The sequence below is a fragment of the Lynx canadensis genome, chromosome B1 (genome assembly GCF_007474595.2).
Source record: "Lynx canadensis isolate LIC74 chromosome B1, mLynCan4.pri.v2, whole genome shotgun sequence".
NCBI lineage: Eukaryota > Metazoa > Chordata > Mammalia > Carnivora > Felidae > Lynx > Lynx canadensis.
Genome location: NC_044306.2, coordinates 164,430,267 through 164,449,908, shown reverse-complemented (window position 1 = coordinate 164,449,908; position 19,642 = coordinate 164,430,267). Strand labels below are relative to the sequence as shown.

The 19,642-nt window shown below is 42.6% G+C and overlaps 1 protein-coding gene across 2 annotated transcripts in view; it reads left to right on the top strand.

Annotated features, from left to right (window-relative positions):
- SPATA18 (spermatogenesis associated 18) overlaps positions 1-17,115 on the top strand; it is a 37,178-nt gene extending 20,063 nt beyond the window's left edge. For both annotated transcript variants that reach the window (XM_030313880.1, XM_030313879.1), the window contains 8 exons: positions 1,978-2,229; positions 4,045-4,309; positions 5,753-5,911; positions 6,719-6,894; positions 10,040-10,163; positions 11,946-12,029; positions 14,408-14,453; positions 14,767-17,115. In XM_030313880.1, the coding sequence (XP_030169740.1) occupies positions 1,978-2,229; positions 4,045-4,309; positions 5,753-5,911; positions 6,719-6,894; positions 10,040-10,163; positions 11,946-12,029; positions 14,408-14,453; positions 14,767-14,774 (1,114 nt within the window). In that variant the 3' untranslated portion in view covers positions 14,775-17,115. The remainder of the gene's footprint in view (positions 1-1,977; positions 2,230-4,044; positions 4,310-5,752; positions 5,912-6,718; positions 6,895-10,039; positions 10,164-11,945; positions 12,030-14,407; positions 14,454-14,766) is intronic.
- The last annotated feature ends 2,527 nt before the right edge of the window (positions 17,116-19,642 follow it).

Here is a 19,642-nt window from a genome sequence, read left to right as displayed (position 1 = left end):
ATATATACATATATACATATATATACATATATACATATATACACATATATACATATATATGTGTATATATATACATATATATGTGTGTGTATATATATATGTGTGTGTGTGTATATATATATATGTGTGTGTGTGTATATATATATATATATATATATATGCCACATCTTTATCCATTCATCTATCAGTGGACACTTTGGTTGCTTCCATATCTTGGCTATTGTATATAATGCTGCAATAAACATAGGGTTACATGTATCTTTTCAAATTAATGTTTAGTTTTCTTTGGGCAAATACCCCGTAGTGGAATTTACTAGACCATAAGGTATTTCAAGTTTTAATTTTTTGAGGAATCTTCATATTGTTTTCCACACTGGCTGCACCAGTTTACATTCTCACTGATAATGCACAAGGCTTCCTTTTTCCACACATCCTTGTCAACACTTGTTCTTTCTTGTCTTTTTGATTCTAGCCATTCTGACAGGTGTAAGGTGATATAGCTTCCTTGATATTAGTTTTGATTTTTCCCCCCCAGAAAGGAAGTGGGAGTTGTGTTAAAACACACACACACACACACACACACACGCACACACACACACACACAAATACCTTTCTGTTGCCTTCAAACATGTTCCATTGTTCTGATTTCTTCAGGAACACCTCCACACTATAGCTGGGAGTAGTGGTCAATTTTCCACTTCTATCTCCCCTCTTGCCTTGGTTTTCATCTCTTATTTCCTATTTGAAAGACCTTCTCAAATTCTGTGATCATATAACTCAGTGATTTCCAGTAGCAGTGATTCTGTTCTTTACTGTTGCCAGTGCAGCTTTTAATTCTGCTATTACATTTCTAGCTTCTCTGTGTACTTCTCTCGTTTTTCTGGCATTATTTTTTATTTTTTCAATTATTTGTTTACAGTGTAGTCTTGGCTTCAGGAGTAGAACCCAGTGATTGATCTCTTATATATGCCGCCCAGTGCTCTTCCTGAAAAGTTCCCTCTTTAATGCCCATCACGCATTTAGCCCATCCCCTTACTCCCCTGCCCTCCAGTAACTCCCAGCTTGTTCTCTGTATTTAAGAGTCTCTTACAGTTTGCCTCCCTCTTAATCTTAGCCTTTGCCTTTTCACCTTCTATCACTGTCCTTTTCATCACAGCACATAGTCTTTGTGTGGCTTTGCTACTGTTTTAGTCACACCTATTTTTATCTTTATAAGAATGCCAATTGTATTTCTGAAGCTTTGTCTCTAGAATACATTATTTTTACAAGTTCACTGTTCCACCTAGTATTGTGAGTCTTGTTCAATCTCTATTGTTATTCCCCCCCCCCCCGCCCCATATTCCATCTGTTCAGAGAGTCAAAGAGCTAATGAAGATAAGACCAGCTTCTGGCCCTAGGTTTGGGAGGTCAAGTGCTTCCAGAGTTCTGTGTGGGACCAGCCAAATGTAGAACAGGAGGACTATAGGTGCACTCTGCTTTTGTTGGAAGATCTGTGTGCATATTCTTTTTTCAGGAATCTCTTTTCATGCAAGTGGCAGAGGGGGGTGGCATTCTGACCCTGGCAGTTCTGCTCTTTTCTGATTTGTGTTTGTGCCTGTGTATTTCCATCGGAGTTGTCCAATGCGGTAACGGGCATACTAAGCAGAGCAGCCTCGGTCATTAGGTATGCCAGTTGTTATTACCTTTCCTCATCTCTGCCTCCCTCTCTTTTCTTTCCTCCTTTATTTTTTTTATTAAAAAAATTTTTTTAACATTTATTTATTTTTGAGAGACACAGTGCGAGCAGGGAAGCAGTAGAGAGGGAGAGAGACACAGAATCTGAAGCAGGTTCCAGGCTCTGAGCTGTCAGCACAGAGCCTATTGTGGGGGCTCGAACCTGCGAACTGTGAGAATTGTGAGATCATGACCTGAGCTGAAGTTGGACGCTTAACCGACCGAGCCACCCACGTGCCCCTCCACCTTGATTTTTGTTTGCAGGCTTAAATCTCTTCAGGCCCAGGAGGAAAGCCGCCACAAAAACTTAGAACACAGAAGCCCAGAGCACTGGAGTGTGGACTCCAGAAGCTCGGAGCCCAGGACCTCAGAGCAGAGGAAGTTGGAGCAGCGGGTCCTGGACAAGAGGAGCACAGAACACCGGACCGAAGTGATATCCGATTATGAGAAACAGCTCCAGACGCTGAAGGACGAGATAGCGGTTTTGTCCGCTGAAAAATCTGTACTCCAAGGAAGGTCGGACAAATTCTTATAGATCTTTTCATTTAAGCTCCTTTCGGTAGCGGTCCAAGGGTGGCTGGGAAAAAACGTGGAATGACAGCCTGAACCCAAACCCCTCCAATCCGGGAAACTTTGAATTGTGAAGGGATTGTGTGTTCGAACTGCACCCTCCCAGAGAGAGGAAATGCCTCCTGGATTGCCAGAGCTCGAGCACCAGTTAATTTGGGGCTGACATTGAAGCCCAAGGAATGAAACTGAGAGATATGTGAGGGGAAAGTTCTTTGGCTTGAAAGCCGATCTGGGTGGGCCTTTAATGTATGGGTGGTGCCCTGGCTGAAAGAATGTTCCCTGATATGAGGGTCCTGTTCTCTGAGGCCTGGGAGTCCTCTCTCTGGGATGATGACCTGTTACTTTACTTGCTGTATCTCACTCTGTTTCATGGAGCGTGTAGGTAAGTGTTCTTGTGACATCCGTTTCTACTGACGGACAGAATGCTAAGACCCGTCATTCAGAGTTAACTGAGGACAAAGCAGGATGTTTGTCTTGGAGCATTTTTCCTTGTTCTTTTTTTTTTTTTTTTAAGTTTATTAATTTATTTTGAGGGAAAGGGGAGAGGGGGGGAGAGAGAGAGAGAGAGAGAGAGAGAGAGAGAGAGAGAGAGAGGAGAGAATCCCAAGCAGGCTCTGCACTGACAGCAGAAAGTCCAATGTAGGGCTCGAACTCATAAACCATGAGATTATGACCTGAACCGAAGTCAGATGCTTGACCCACTGAGCCACCCAGGTGCCCCTGGTTGTTCTTTTTAACACCTGCGACCTCCCTCAGCCCCACGGAGTGGCCTGACTCAGGCTAGCAAAGCCACTCCCACACCTGGTCCCCATTCCCCTAAATGCCACCTTAGTTCTCCAGTTTTGAGAGTCACTCTGTTATGTTGTGGTGGCACCAGCTTGTACTGGCCCCCAGGAACTGATTCTGTGCATTTCTGCCTAATAACTCCCAGTTCGGGGTGATGTCACATTAACAGCTTGAAACTGGCCACCATGGGAATATTTCTTGCACCATGGAAATCGTCAGACAGACTGCCATTGACAGAAGGAAGCAACAGCTTCCTTCTCCACCTTCAGAGAGGGCTTTGTATTACCGTTTGCTTCACAGTTTCTTCTGTAACACTTCCCTCTCTGGGGGCCCCTTTCCTTTGACAATTTATACTTGATAGCAATACGTTTCACTGATAACAGGGCTCTACCATTCACCAAGTACTTCCCCCTGTTTTAGCTCACCGCCTCTTTCAGCCCTCCACTCCCTCCCAGAAATAGGGCGAACATGCTGTAGGTGAAAACTTTAGGCTTTGGAGAGACGAGATGAGTGCAAACGGTCCCACTGCTATGGAAAGAGAACTCAGATCTTTCTCTCTGTTCAGTGTTCATCCCGTTTAATACCCTAAGGCCTCTGCGGATATGCTAGTGCCCCAAGGTTGGGGTAAGAAACACTGACAAGCCGATCTCTTTAACTCCGGCTCTCGCTATTGGTGTTACTTTACTTTGGGACCCTATTAACTTTTCGGAGCCTCGAGTTCCTCGGCTGCAAAATGGCCCACAATCGATGTTGACCTCCCGGGGCTGCTTAAAGGATAACATGAGGTGCGAGCTCACCACGCAGATACAGAGCGTCTGAGCGCGTATTTGACGCCTTGCGGAGAGGTCGCCGAGACAGCGGCTCTCCCGGGCCCGCAGCGGGGCGCGGGCCTCCCGTTTTCTTGCAGCGCCTGCGGCAGGACCGAGGGAGGCGTGCATCAGACTGCTTCTCTGGCTGCTTCTTGCTTGTGCACAGGTCGGTCCGGAGCCGCACTCCCAGCCCGGACACGCGCAGCCGCAGCCGCAGCCGCAGCCGCCCCGCCAGCCCCTCCACCGCAGTGGCCAAGGTCAGGAGCCCGTCGCCGAACCGCGCCAAAGCGTCCAGCGTGGCGCGCAAGGCTGCCCTCCTGTCCCGGTTCAGCGACGCCTATTCCCAGGCCCGCCTGGATGCACAGTGCTTGCTTCGACGCTGCATCGACAAAGCTGAGACGGCGCAGCGGATCATCTACGTCGCCACCGTGGTAGGTGACGCTGCGGCGGCTGCGCGCAGAGGCCCTGGGGCGCAGCGGGGAGACAGCTGTGAACAGGACGGCCTAGGAGGGCTGGTTGATCCTGGGGTCGCGGGAGGAGGGCGGCATGTCCATTTGCTGGCTGGCTGGCTTCCTGCCTTCCTTTCTTCCTTGGCAGATATTGGGGATGCATAGTTTTTCACAATCACGAACTGTTCAGATATACTGATATTTCTATCGACCAGATATTTGTTGAAGAAATATCCATAAGTACAGGATTATCTCAAATGAGCATATGCTGTGCTGATTTGCACTGAAATTTCCAATGTGTGCCTAGGTGCACCAGTGGGGAGATGTTACTGCTGATGGCTATCACGTGGTTGATCTTTTGTTCTCAGAAAAATCAGAAGACTGCTTGTGCTAACTCTTCTGTTTACTTAACTGAGAGTAGTTACTGAACCTGCTGGAGTATCAGCTACTTGAGTACGGCGGATTAAGAGTGCTCGTATATAATCCTTAATTCCCTTAATTCGTTCTAAGAGTCCGTTAGGAGAAATGAGTCCAGTAGGAGTCCATTCTGACAAGTGAGAACAGTCAATATTTAAAAACAAAACAACACGCTGGTGGGACAGCAGCATTATCAGGGTCCACTGAACTTTATTCTGCATTAATTTATTTCAGAGGTCAGCAAACTATGACCTGTGGCCCAGATCTTGTCCAGGCCCGTATTTCTAAGAAAAATCCCACTAGACAGCTAAGAATACAAGAATGGTTTTACATTTTTTAACAGTTGCCCAAAAAAAAAAAAAAAAAAAAAAAATAGTGACAAGACGTTGTATCTATTTTAGGGAGAGTCTGAAATATTTACTCTCTGGCTCTTTACAGAAAAACGTTTGCCAGCCCTGGCTTATTTCATCAAGGAGTTAGGGTTCTAGGGTGTTTCACGAATAACTGAATTTTCCCAGTGCCTACTACATAACATGCATTTAATAAATATTTGTTGAATTAACGTATGCCAGGAAACATGCCACAGACACCTGATATGTGTCTGTGTATAACGTGAACACTAGATTGGTAATTTCATTTCTTGACCAGTAATATGATAGTGCTGTGGGATCATAGACTCCATCGGCACTTTTTAAGTGTTTATGCAACCGCAGGCCATCTCTTTCCTTAAACCTCTGCACAGTCCTGCCTCCTGCACTCAGGATTCCCGGAACAGTGATCACCTGTCTGGGAATTAGTGAAGGTGCATAGTCATATATGTATTTGTGTACTTTTCAAAACTGAGGTCTGTGTTTTCTCCCAGATTAAAATTAGTTTTGATCAACTGTGTTTAGTTATCGGAGGACCCATTTGCTGTTGAATCTTTGGTGGGTATTCTTTCTTCCTTACCTTGGGCCTCCGTACTTCCCTTCTTCTATCTAATAAATCTGCTGCATTTTTTACGTGCAGGAGGCGTTCCACGTCGCTAAAATGGCATTCAGACACTTCAAGATCCGTGTGAGGAAATCGCTGACACCATCTTATGCGGGGTGCAGTAACTTTGAGGATGCCGTCTCGGATTATATCATTTGTCATCTGGATCTCTATGATTCCCAAAGCAGTGTTAACGTAAGTGGTGGGTCTCTTAGTGGGACTGGTTTTCTGTTGCTGCTCTTTACATGGAATACTAATAACTCAGCAATCCATCCAGGGCTTAGTACTGCTTTTATGTAACAGAATAGCGTCCGATTTACTTTGTAGAACCCGGCATGCTTGCGGGTTTCTTAGACATTTTACAGGGGAAAAATAGTCTGACCTTTATAGTTCTCTTCTTTAGACGAACCCTTAAGATTGGGGATAGAATACCATGCTGCTTAAGAGCCATGGCCTTGGGGAAGACAGGTGTAGATTTGCACTCCTAGTTCTGCCACTTGCTGGCTGTGTGACCTTGCACGTTTACTTAAAAACCTCTTTGTGCTTCAGTTTTCCAGTCTCTATAGCAACAATGGTCATCACCCTCATAGAGTTCTTGAGAGGATTAAATGAAAAAAAGCAAGTAATTTGCTTAGCACAAGACTTGACACATGGTAAACGCTCAATAAGGGCAAGCTATTGTTATTGCTGTTATTATAGATTATGAGCAAGTTGGCACATCTTCTACCTACCCAGAATAGAAACATAAGGAAATAATAAATAAAAGCCTCAAAGGGTGTTTTCTTTTTTTTTTGGGAGGGAGGGGATTCTCTTGGCCCTTTTGTAGGTCCTCTGCATCATCTTTCCTCCGTCTCTAGCAGTGAGCCTTTCTCCTTTAACACATGTACAGCTTTTGTAGTTTACGAGCTCTTTCCCACCCCCCACCAGTCATAACCTCTTTCGGATGATGGAGCTTCTTGCCACAGGTTGGTAACAAGGCAATGCCATCTCTTTGTTTTTCAGGACGTGATCCGAGCCATGAATGTCAATCCCAAGATTTCATTTCCTCCTGAAGTTGACTTTTGCCTCCTCAGCGACTTCATCCAGGAGATATGTTGCATTGCTTTTGCAATGCAGACTTTAGACCCACCCCTAGATATTGCATTTGGGGCTGATGGAGAAATTTTTAATGATTGCAAGTAAGAGACATAAGAAACAGAAGCTAAGGGATTAAAAAAAAAATCAATCTGTATTTCCTGGAAACAATTTAGGGCAAAGAACTCTGGGTGGGGAACTCAACAGATGTGACCTGACTTCCAGGTCCTGCCATATACTTCTCTGTACTACAGGGCAGAGCCTTCTCCTGGGGTTTATTTTCTTTCTCAGTCAAACATGATTCAGAGGTGATATTATGATTTCCATTGAAGGTATTGGTCTTGGGCAGAACTAATGAGTACCCGAAGCCTGTCTGGAATACTTTTAAAAAGGGTGCTATGTAAATACAAGTGTGTATTACTTTTTATTTGTTTCTACTGAATTATTTAGGCCAGGTTTCTCAAAGTATGGCCTATGGATCACTTGTGTCAGAATTACTCAGATCTTGTTAAAAAGGCAGATTCCTGGATTATACTTCATGGTATTTTATGCAGTACGTCTGGGATGGGGCTCAGGAATCTGACATTTAACAAACACCTATATGTGTTCCTTATGCACACTAGCATTTGAGAATGACTACTGTAGACTTTCTGGGACCATTAGATTTCTTTTTTTTTTTTTTTTTTTTTAATGTTCATTTATTTTTGAGAGAGAGACAAAGTGTGAGTAGGGGAGAAGCAGAGAGATCCAAAGCAGGCTCCGGGCTCTGAGCTGTCAGCAGAGAGCCCGACGTGGGGCTTGAACTCATGAACTGTGAGATCATAACCTGAGCCGAAGTCGGATGCTTAACCGACAGAGCCACCCAGGCGCCCCGGGGCCATTAGATTTCTATCCACTTCCACATGATAAGTATTTTTTATAAATCAGAAGAAATTAAATGAACTTAAAACATTTTACTGAAATTTTATGGGATCCAGTGATATAGCTGGGGACTATTGGGAGGAGGCCAAGCTTGTGGTTAAGAACACTCTGAGGCTTGAGGTCTGAGGCTCTGACATCAAGCTGCCTGGGTTCAAATCCCAGTTCTGCCACCAATTAGCTATATAATCCGGGGCATGGTACTTAATTTTTCTGTTCCTTAGTGCCCTCTCTGTCAAATGGGAGAAGTAATAATACCTGTTTCCTAGGGCTGGAGAAGGTTAGTTGAGCTCATTCAGATAAAGTACTTAGGACACTGCTTCGTCTGTAGTCAGGACACAGGAAATGTTAGCTCTTGGGTCTTTGTTCAGCCCGTAGAGTCATAGGGTGGTGGCGGCCCAATATCCCTACAAGCTTGTTAACGACAGAGACTGCATACCTTTCCTTTGCCTCTCCAAATCACAGTGATGGCGTTTCCAATCACCTTCTCGCTTGCCATATTTTCCTGCCATCGCCCTGTTTCTAGTTTCTTTCAGATCATTGCTCCCAACTCGTGTCCACTCTTGGAAGAGCTGGAATTAGGACGTCACACTGTAGTTGACCTTTTTGATTTCCTTACGGAACATATTATCGTCATCCCTCTTTCTTTCTTCTTTTCTCCTTTGGAGAATGCGTTGAACCACGCAGAAATATTCATCCACTTTACTTTGTGCAATCTGCACACTTCACAGACCTTGGGGGCCTCTGGCTTCTATGCTTTTCATCAGAGGGAACATGTTGCCCCTTGGGGCACTCTGTAGCTGATACCTCTGGAAAGCTCTAAAGCTAGAACTGGAGTTCCTAACAATGCCTGAGTCAGAGAACAAGTGTAATCTTTTTTTTTTTTTTAAATCCTGGCAGCCTTTCACATATTCGAAAGCAATTGCTCAAGTCTTCCTTCTTCTGGTCTCATGGCTTTGGGCTTTTCCATATAAAGGGGGTCTGAGACTTCTTGACAAATAGATGGGTGTCTTTGGCCTATGCTCCATGCTCTTCTGAATATTTCTTGTCACGTGTCCACACTGAAAGTAGTCCCCTGTTTTGAGCTGAGCAGCCTGGAGGGACCAGTACCCTTATTCTCTATTAATTCCGCTAATTTGCACTCATTTTTTTCTTTTCTGTTTTTTTTTTTAAGTTTATTTATTTTGAGAGAGACACAGACAGTACGAGTGGGGGAAGGACAGAGAGAGGGAGAGAGAGAAATCCCAAGAGACTTCGTGCTGCCAGCGCAGAACATTGGTGTAAAATTTTATTTTTTATTATGCTTAGTCGAGGTAAATATGGACACCGATTCTGTTATTGAAGAGATGGTTGCGGGCTTTCAGAATAGGAACCGGTGATAACAAGCACCCGACCATGGACTCACATAGAACAAGTCATGTCAGACTGAACTTATTCCTTCCCTTCTCAGGATTGTAAGAGTTACAGTACAGGAAAATTCTAGAGATGGAGATCCTACAACATTGAGCTGAGCAGAGGTGGGGCTCGAACTCATGAAACCGCGAGATCGTGAGCTGAGCTGAAACCAAGAGCCAGACGCTTAACTGACTGAGCCACCCAGGCGCCCCCCCCAGAAACATGTTATTTTTACTTGTACTGTGGTTAAGTCTTTCGTTTCTCCTATCTGTGCAATGATACACTTCTTAGACTAAGTTCAGGACCTCATACGTATCCACATTACATGGTATCTTATTAGATTCAGCTTATTGTTCCTGCCTGTTGAGCTAATTTTTTATACCGTCATTTGTTTCTTCTTTCCTACCCATCCTTAACCTTTGAGTGATTTTCTATACTTCGTGCAATCATTGATGGAACATGTTATTTATCAAGGGATTGAGAGAGAGCACCTTCATTCAAGTTCTCATTGACTCATTAATTATCTTATTTGGATATGGACCACTTTGTAATTCACCTCCTTAAGTCAATCATCCACCTATATTTCTCTTATTTTGCCCACGAAGACACCATGAGAAATGTTGTAGGATGCCTACCGGATTTCAGATGGTCTCCATCTCTAGCGCTTTCCTGTCCTGTAGCTCTTATAATCCTGAGAAGGGAAGGAATAAGTTCAGTCTGACATGACTTGTTCTATGTGAGTCCATGTCGGGTGCTTGTTATCACCGGTTCCTATTCTGAAAGCCCGCAACCATCTCTTCAATAACAGAATCGGTATCCATATTTACCTCGACTAAGCGTGATAACAAATAAAAATTTACACCAATGTTCATTTCTCCAGTGATGCTACATCATTGCTTAACTTCTCTTTCTTGTTCTTTTGTGTGTTTAAAACAGGTACCGTCGCAGCTATGACTCCGATTTCACTGCTCCCTTGGTCTTCTATCACGTGTGGCCTGCTCTCATGGAGAATGACTGTGTCATTATGAAGGGAGAAGCTGTCACCAAGAGAGGGGCCTTTGTACGGTGGCCTTGCATAGTGACAATTCATCCCAAGTGTTTGATTCACAAGTTCGAGAACATTTATAAACCCAGAGATTCTATAGAAGAAGTTCATAAAGAGTTGCTTGATAAGGTTTCATACAAAGGAGAGGAAAGGGACTGGCTAGGAAAGAAGAGATACTTTTCTTTGTTTCTTCCGTGATTCCTCATAATTTTCTGGCAATAATTTCCTTGTTGCTTTCTTTATAAGATGGAACTCATAGTATTTGCCTCCTTCTTAGAAATATTATGCTGTTATAAGGGCAAAGCTCTTTGAGCTCATCTTATTGGAGGCCCTCTCTCATTCTAAGCATTTGGAAGTGATCAATGAACTTTCAGGAAACAGTTGCCCAAAGTTTCACTGACAGAGATCCATTTTGGGAAATGACGAATGTACTCTGTTTTCTCTCCTTGGTATGATGTGTAGGGAAGGGGGAGGGATGGAAACAAGAAGGCAGAGGAGATGGGGAGAGAGCAGGCAATCGGTTTTGGAGGGTTGCTTCCTACATATATTGGTTGTAAAATGTTTTTCACATGGTAAATAATTGGGCAGCCTTCAAAATGGAGTAGTAGGTGTGCAAGTGTGTGAGTGTGTGTTGTGGTGAGTGTTGGGTGGCCACAGGGGCTTGGGTATTCTGTATAGTTCCCATGTGGAGTTTTAGCCCTGCCCTTCCTAGAGAGAGTTAAGTGGATTGTGAAGAGAAGCTCCTCAGTCCAGTGCAAAGCCACCGTCTGGGTGGTCTCAGTTCCTGTTCTCTTTGAACAAGAGAATAGGGAAGGGCTTTATAGCAGCTTTTCACACATACATTGGTGAACAAGAGTGGAGTATTTTAAGAGAACTTAAGGGTGTTTGCAGCTTAAACATTCTACTATAGTGAATGGTATCTCAACAAAATATTTTGTGCTATGAAATGGGGGGGTGTTGATCTGACAACAACCACACGGGGTCTGTGACGAACGACCTCACGGAACGTGCTCCTTGCTCCTACAACAATCACCGTTTGTTAATAAATTCCAACTGGAGATTCTCTCCAGTGATTCCAACTGGAGATTCCTCCTTAGAAAAAGAGGGAGAGGAAATAGGCGCTATTCATGTATTCTACATCAAACAGGCATTTCAACTTCCTTCCTTTCCCAGCTTAAACTCCTAAAACAAAATATGAAGATCCTAAAAGGAAGGACTTGGAATAAAGGAAAAGGGTTGAATGAAGGAATCTATATGAGGGATTTTGCTAGTAAAATCTCTTTATAGTGAATACAGTTTTCTTATTCATTAATTTAGTTAATAGACGGGCAGCAGTGGTGGTTCATTCTTTCCATACCTTCCTCCCTCATTCATGAATTCATCTCATTCAACAATATTTATTTTTTCAATAGTTATTTATGACCCAAGCATGGTGTTCAGGTGCTGGGGATTCAGCAGTGTACAAAAGAGGCCCAAATCCTTGCCCACGTGGGGTTTACATTCTCCCAACACTTGCAAGCTTGAATGTAGGTCTAACAATTTACTCATCAAAACAAAGTTCTAGCACCAAGAATTTGAATATTGCAAAGTTCATTGTAATGGAATTTATCTGAGAAATACTCTCAAGTTATTGTCAAATATTGGGTAGCTGTAAGAAATGAAGAGTGTATCCCATGCTGATTGGTGCCCAGTAATGGGCAAGTGTAATCGTAACAGCAGAACCTCTCATTCTGTGGGGTCGACATTCGTTTTAGGCCATGTAAGTTTTCACAAACTATTGACTATTTCTTTTTTTAGTGGAATTCAGTGCGACCTGTAAGTCGATGTCGAAGCAGGAGTTTAAGTCCCATCTGCCCCCGTAGCCATATTGGTTTAAGCACGGTGCGTATCTAACCATTTTTACACAAAGCATCTTAATGGTTGACACTTTTTTTTCCTCAAAAGTCACCAATGCCAGAGGTGATTGTATGCCTATAGGTAGAAAGAGAACTCGTTGCGATAATCCCAAACTAATTTTTATGCTACCTTGGGCTAAGGCGTTTATCGTTCTAGAAAGAAGGAAGTAGAGGCAGTTTTTTTCTTAATTACTTCAAAGAATAATAGTCTTCACTTATTTCATCGTTTTATTTTTGCTTTGGAATGAAAGTGAGCTAATAGATAAAGTCTTCTGAACAGAAGATGGGAGTGATCTGGGCACAGGTCCCTGATTTCTCTTAAACAGATTGCATGAGTTTGGAGAAATTGCTCAAATGGTTTAGATTTCAAAACTGTATGAAGGGCACTGCAGGTATTAATTTTCCACCAAACTTCAAAGTAGAAAGAATAACATTAGTCTCCTTGAGTATTAGTTCTTGGGGGGGGGATTACTAGTACCTCTTTTTAAGAAAAAGAACAGCAGGGGTGCCTGGGTGGCTCAGTCGGTTGAGCGTCTGACTTTGGCTCAGGTCTGATCTCACTGTTTGTGAGTTCAAGCCCCGCATCGAGCTCTGTACTGATAGCTTAGAGCCTGGAGCCCACTACAGATTCTGTGTCTCCCTCTCTCTCTGACCCTCTCCTGCTCACACTTTGTGTCTCTCTCTCTTAAAAATAAATAAACATTAAAAAAAATTAAAAAAAAATAACAGCAAAAACATTTCTGAAAACCAAAAACGTTGTGATTTATCACTGCTAATTTATTCAACAAGTAATATTTAGTCAATGCCTTTTGAATATAGGGCTGGACCATGTCATGTGAACACCAGATAGGCTAACAATTTGCTGTTTCTTCAAATAGAAATTCTTTAAGTATTTGTTCAGTCTTGTTTTAGGGAGAGTGGTGCAGAAGGAGAACCAGATCTGGCAGGACTCCACTTCTCTGAAATCTCTAGCAATGCATCTCTAGCTATAAACTCCTACAACTCCCTCCGTAAAACAAAACCCAAAATAACTGCCATCCCACTCCATTAATAAGATCTACTTTTCTGAGTTTAGTGAGCATCTGTTACTTCAGCATGCTCTTTATCAAATACTCCTCTGTTTCTGATGGATGCTAGATTTGGAGGGGGACACAAAAATGATGAAAACATGGTCTCTTCCCTGAATGGGTTTCAATATAGGAAGATCGGTATGATTTGAACAGAGTGACTGAGTGTGGTTTATGCCACAGGCCATGCAAGAGGCACGAAGGACTAGAGCCATGAGAGAAGGTAGGAAGGCTTTCTGTCCTTGATAGTGAGGAAGGGGATCATGGGGATCTGACTGGTTAAAATGGTTGGAATTTTATTTTATTTTATTTTATTTTATTTTTTTTAAAGTTTATTTATTTTTGGGACAGACAGAGACAGAGCATGAACGGGGGAGGGGCAGAGAGAGAGGGAGACACAGAATCCGAAGCAGGCTCCAGGCTCCGAGCTGTCAGCACAGAGCCCGATGCGGGGTTTGAACCCACAAACTGTGAGATCATGACCTGAGCTGAAGTTAGAGGCTTAACCGACTGAGCCACTCAGGAGCCCCTAAAATATATTCTTAACGGTGGAACTGCTGCCCCCTTTCTGTCTCTGCACCCTCCTCTCCTTACAATGACTGGATACACCTGCAAAATATAATACAAATGTTTAGAGTGGTCTAGTTTTTGGCTTATTCGAGGTCTTGATGCATCCAGAACAGCTGTCATCTTTGTTAGTGTTTATTTATCTAAAGTTTGTGGAAGTTCAGAGCAAGAATGTTGCTTGTAGTCTGTTATCTCTGAGCCATAACAGGTTTGTAGGTAGAGGTGTTGGCTTTTGCTTAGTGAAAGCAAAGGTGAGTTTTGGAAAAATGATTCTTTTCTGGCTCCCCAGGGACCTTCCTTAATGGGGAAGGGTTTTGGACACATGACACGATTCATATAAAGATCTGTCAGAGAGTATTCTGTCATTTTAATTTTAATTAATTATAATGCCATTAATTATTATTTTCTGGAAAGCGCTGAATTCAGCATGGCCATTCAATGGCCACTGAGCATCCAATCTCCCAGTCTTCCACAGCCATTAAAACAACAAACAAACAGACTAGGCAACTGAGCCCAGATTTCAATCAGTGACACAGTTTAAGCCAAATCGAGCGCCCGTTACTTCAGGAAATATAAGAGGAATCGCATTGCTCAACCTTAGGGGTGACATCATCGTTCTAAAGTACCTCAGAACAACTACCTAGCTGGTTTTAGGAAGAAAATGTGAAAAAGATTCATTCTTTGAGCTCTGTCTACCGTGTAATTAACATTACTCTTTTGTATTTTCCAGGTATCTCGAAGCCGGAGTCCTTCTCCAATAAGATGTGGATTGCCGAGTAAGTGGGATGGTTTAGACGGCACAAGTTTTGTGCTTTTCAATGTTCTTTTTGGTACTCAGCGTTGTGCTGCAAAATGAATGTTTTGCCTCCTAGGGAACATCTTTGAACCCCCCCCACCTCGTCCTTTTCATTTCTGGGCCCTCTCGTTGATAGTGCCCGAGCAGGTCCCATGGGTGACACAGAAGGAACTCCCAATCGAGAGGTTTTATTGATGTAACCCCAGATTAACCACCCCAGTTTCATTTAGATCCTTCCAAGAGATATTCTGAGAAAGTGTCCATAATCACAAACTGTTTGTTTTTCTCCCTAGGGTTTTAAAACCACCAGACACGTTACCTTGCCACAGGACATCTGCAACAGCCAACTTCCCTCGTGCCTCTGTCTCCTGTGTCTGCCTCAGAACTCACTTAAGATAATGTGAAAAGGCAATTCTGTGTATCACTCCACACAGAGAGTTAAATGTTTCGGCTTAGCGTGTTTGTAACTTTCCGATATATTGCATAATTATTTTATAGACACAAATTCCATTAATTTGATAAAAACCATTGCATAGGTGTTTAGGATCATATTCATTTGAAGCAAAGGCCATCGCAGAGGTTTAGGGATTGCCTCCTCAAATGCTAGGCTCTTTTGCAGCAACTATACAAACGCTGAGCCTGACCTGAGCTGACAGAGTCAGTTTAGCTTATAAACAGATCATAAATATTATAGTGGCTGGTATAGCTTTGAATCGAAAACACTACTGGGTGTTCTAATGACCTTTTGTTTGGAAGATAGCCCTCATCTAGGAACTTGGAGTAGGTAGCAGGGGCTCCAGGCTACATGTAGATGGTGATGATTTCGGAGAATAGAGTTCCCTGGCTTGCTTGTCTATGCTATACGGCTTTCTGCTATTCTTGCTTCCTGCTATGAGGATGCCCGGTTTGGGTTAGCTGGGTGCCAGCATCAAAGCTACTTAACTGAGAGAATGTTCTTGCTTCATAAATGTGGAGCAATGATTGGGCCAGAAGCCAGTTTTGAGATAAGTGGCAATGACCTCATGTTTATTTCGCGGGAATGCTTTATACAGTTTAATGTACATGTTAAGTACAGAAGCTCGCTGGGACGTGTGTTCTACCTAATTCACCTGGTTGGGTGCAAATTCAGACCCCCTAGGAACTGCAGCTGACTAAACATACCTAAACTCAAGGCTTAAAACTAGGGGTACCATTTATTGATTTTGAATGGAGCAAACATACCTCGCTTTCCTCCCTGTGAAGGACTGTTGAAAAATTCGAGTTCAATGTACTACTGGAGTGTAGCTTTCCCAAGATAAGTGATGTTCTTTCTGCTTCTCCCTGCTGCCCCACTTGCCTGTGGCCTTACACACGGGCTTCACAAATGACTGCTTTTACTGTGTGCCTTTTAGAGAGAAACTCTGAATTGGCCACAGCTCAGTCTCTGCATAAACCCAGTGCCTAAACCGGCACCTAATGCTTTTTAGGTGAAAAAACCTAAAACAAAACAAAACAAAAACCAAAAACCAAAACCAACAAAAACAAAGCAAAAAAACCTTCTCTGAAGCATCTTGTCCCTTTTGCTGGTAGCTAGAGATGATGGGAGAGATCTTCTCTACCTCTGTCTCTTGGGTCCAAAGATCACCCACTCATTCGGAACTGTGAGGTTAATTTTTCTCCCTCTGTGTATTTTTATGTAGTCATCACGTTGAGGCAAGGCAGCATGCTGCAAGGAGAAGTTGGTATCCAGGTAGCTCCAGTTCTGACTTGGTTATTAGTTTGCCTTTGTGACCTTGAGCAAGTTACTTCACCTCTCTGAGCCTCAGTTTGTAGAGTGAGGAAGTTGAACGAGATCAATGGTTCTCAACCCTCCTAGATTCAGTGCCCCTTTATGACAGATATTCTGATCATTCTGAGATAAAATTCAAAGTTGTTATGATCCAAATGCATACAGACTTTTAAACAATGAGTATAGTGTCCTAACTAATACAAAGCAGAACAAAGGGAAAGCAGTTTTTAATGATAAGTATTTCAGTAAACAGGCATTGGCATTGCCATTCTAGAAGACAAGTCATCAGATGCCTACACCTGTGTAGAGTCATGAGCTACAAATTCTAGGTCAGTGTGTGCTCACACCACAGCAGTGTTGGATATGATATTCTAAAATGGTGGACAACTCTTGGTAAAGTTTTAGACGAGAAACTTAGTTATACCTTGATCCACATAGTAAGTGCATTCCTGGAAAAGTTGGTTACTTTGAAACCATGCAACTATTACTTTGTGTTGTATGTTAAAGATCATTTCTAAAATCTCACTAAGTAATGAGAATGCATTTTTACGTGTTGAATGGGGGAACGCATACGCTGATTTGCAAAATGTTCATATGTAGCTTAGTTGATTTGCTCGGTACCCTGTCTGGCCACTTGTCATCTCTCAAGTCTCTGATGTGAACTGTAACCACACAGGGAGTAGTGAAGAGTCAGGAATAACTTTTGGGAAGGATCTACAAAGCCAGAGGAGGCCGACCTATACTCATCTCATCTGGGCATTCACTTTAACCTTAGTAACTTTGAAATGTGAAAAGCTCTTACTTTGTAACTGGTAAATGTCCATGTCTGTACTATTGGTTTAGCATCTAAATAATAAAATCAAGAAAAAGAGTGCTTCTGTATCTGTAAATGCTTTCTTTCCAGATCCCCACGTTCAGCCATATCCTTTGCCCATCTCCATTCTGTAAGGTCGGAACCAGGGTCACAGATTCATTTAGTAGATAATGGACTCCGCTCCTGCTCTGGGGTTGACCCTGTGAAAGCTGCAATTTTATGTTGTAGCTTAATTGCCAGTTTTAGTTAATACGATTCACAATCCCGTGTCATCATAGTCAAGATTCTGTCTCTGAGTAGTGCTTGACCATTTCAATGGAGCTTGCACTTACTTGATTTGCCCCTGCAGCAAATTCAGTCATGTGTTCAACTTACAGGTAAGGAAGCTGTGCCCTGATATGCCATGCTGCCTTCTTCCAATGCCTTTTCTTTCAGAATAACATTCTATCCTGTCTTGTTTTGTTCTGCCATGGCTATTACATTAGTTCTTTCATTTATTGGTTCGTTCACTCGCACACTCATGAATATTCAGTACCTATTACTAGGGACATAGTGGTGGCCCTTGTGGAGTTCAATGTCGTGTGCAGTTGCACTCTTTGGTGATTTTCTTGTCACAGACAGCAGATACTGATGGAAGACAGAGAAGAAAATGGGATCAGCACAGCGTATCCATTGAAGAATTCAAATACGTTAATTGGGAGGGCAAATGCCCATATATAAGAAAGTTATGCAAGGAAGTAGGAGAAAAATGGTGAACTGCATAAGAGGATATAACTTGGTGTAACTCAATTATGTCATTCACAGGTAAAGTACTCAATCTTTCAACAAATATCTACTAAGCCTATGATCCCCAGGATGATTAATATAAAATGAGTATGGGGGGGGGGAGTAACTCAACTCATCTTATGAGTTACTCTAACACTTATGAGTTAATTATAACACTTCCCATGACCACAGTCGTGTGTTCCACCTGCTATATTCCTAAGCAACAGGGCAATTTGCAGACCAGTCTAATTCATTTCTAGGCACCCCATGTCCTTCATGAGCTAGATTGCGGCCAGCAGTGTTCTATAAAGTTTGAGTTGAGTAAGAGATTTCTTAGTGGTATGACTTTGGATAATGTCACACCTATAATTAAGGGCAAAGCATTATGGAGCTTTTCAGAAAACTAGTATTACAAACTGCATTAGGTCATTGAAATGTGAGCCCAGGAACCATATGGGTAAGTGACATTTGGGGTTTGCCATTGAAATACCAAAGCAGTGAAGTGTGTTGGTTTTAATACAGTGAGTGAACAGGGGCCTTGAAAATAAAGCAGGAACTAATTTTCTTACTTCAAAATGAAATGTAACGGGACATTTTATGCTTGAAATGTTGCCCACTGGGTGCCAGCATGAATATTATACTTTCCATAGTATCACTGGCAATTAGTATATCAAAATTGGACAGCTAACTTAATTTTCTATTGGGTGGGAAACAAAAGAATATGACACATAGGTGTGTTATAGCTTTATTTCAGTAGAGTTTAAGCCAAACTTGTAGTGACGCAAAAAAAATAATGTATTGAAATGTGATGTGAAATATATTTTAGAAGAGATCTTTAGTAATTGGACAGTTATCAGAAGATCTTGAGTGTCATTTGATGAATCAGAACCTTTAGCAATTGATATCTGCCCTTGGAATACTGGGGCTGGAGCATTACATTTCCCTTCTACTGAGTTCCATCTTCTTAGACAAGGGAACAAGTTTCGGAGCTATGTCCTCAGAATAACACAGTTTAGGATTGGCTCAGCTGGGTGAGTCACAAGTTGAAGCAAGAATGGAAACGTCATTCGTTTAAGAAGACTTTGCTGATGTTGGTTAAATGATGTTCCAGGCACTGTGTTAGGCCCTGCGAATACAATGGTGAACAAGACGTTTGGTTGTGAAGAGAATGTGCTCAGCCCTCGTTGGCAGCGTGTACCTATGGGATGGGTCTGTGGTCCCTCTCAAAGATGGGCAGTGACTGGTAATGATCTTTTGATTGGGAGATAATCTTAAGTGCATGATGGTGATGGTGGGTTGCATCAGTTTTCTTTGGGAAATAATCTTAAGTCCATTGTGATGATAGTGGGCTGCATTAGTCTTCTTTGGGAGGTCATCTTGAGTCCATTGTGGTGATGGTGGGTTGCATCAGTCTTCTTTGGGAGGTCATCTTGAGTCCACTGTGGTGATGGTGGGTTGCATCAGTCTTCTTTGGGAGGTCATCTTGAGTCCATTGTGGTGATGGTGGGTTGCATCAGTCTTCCATGGCACTGTCACCTAGAAGCCTAGACTTGGTACCCACTGATAGTTCATTAAGGGAGGTTTCCTCAGCATAATGTAACATATGAGGAGAATGCTCTGAGAAAATACATGTGCAGCTTACATCATGTGGCAAGTAAGGCATAAAGGACTTTGTACTCATGCTTAGAAAGGAAGCATGAATGAGAACCAGACAAGATACATTGTCAAGATTGAAGAATCTATTTTCCACAGAAGTCATTTCCAGAACCCTCTCAGGAAGGCCTCCCTACTCACTTGCACTTTCTTGGCACATTCTTGACAT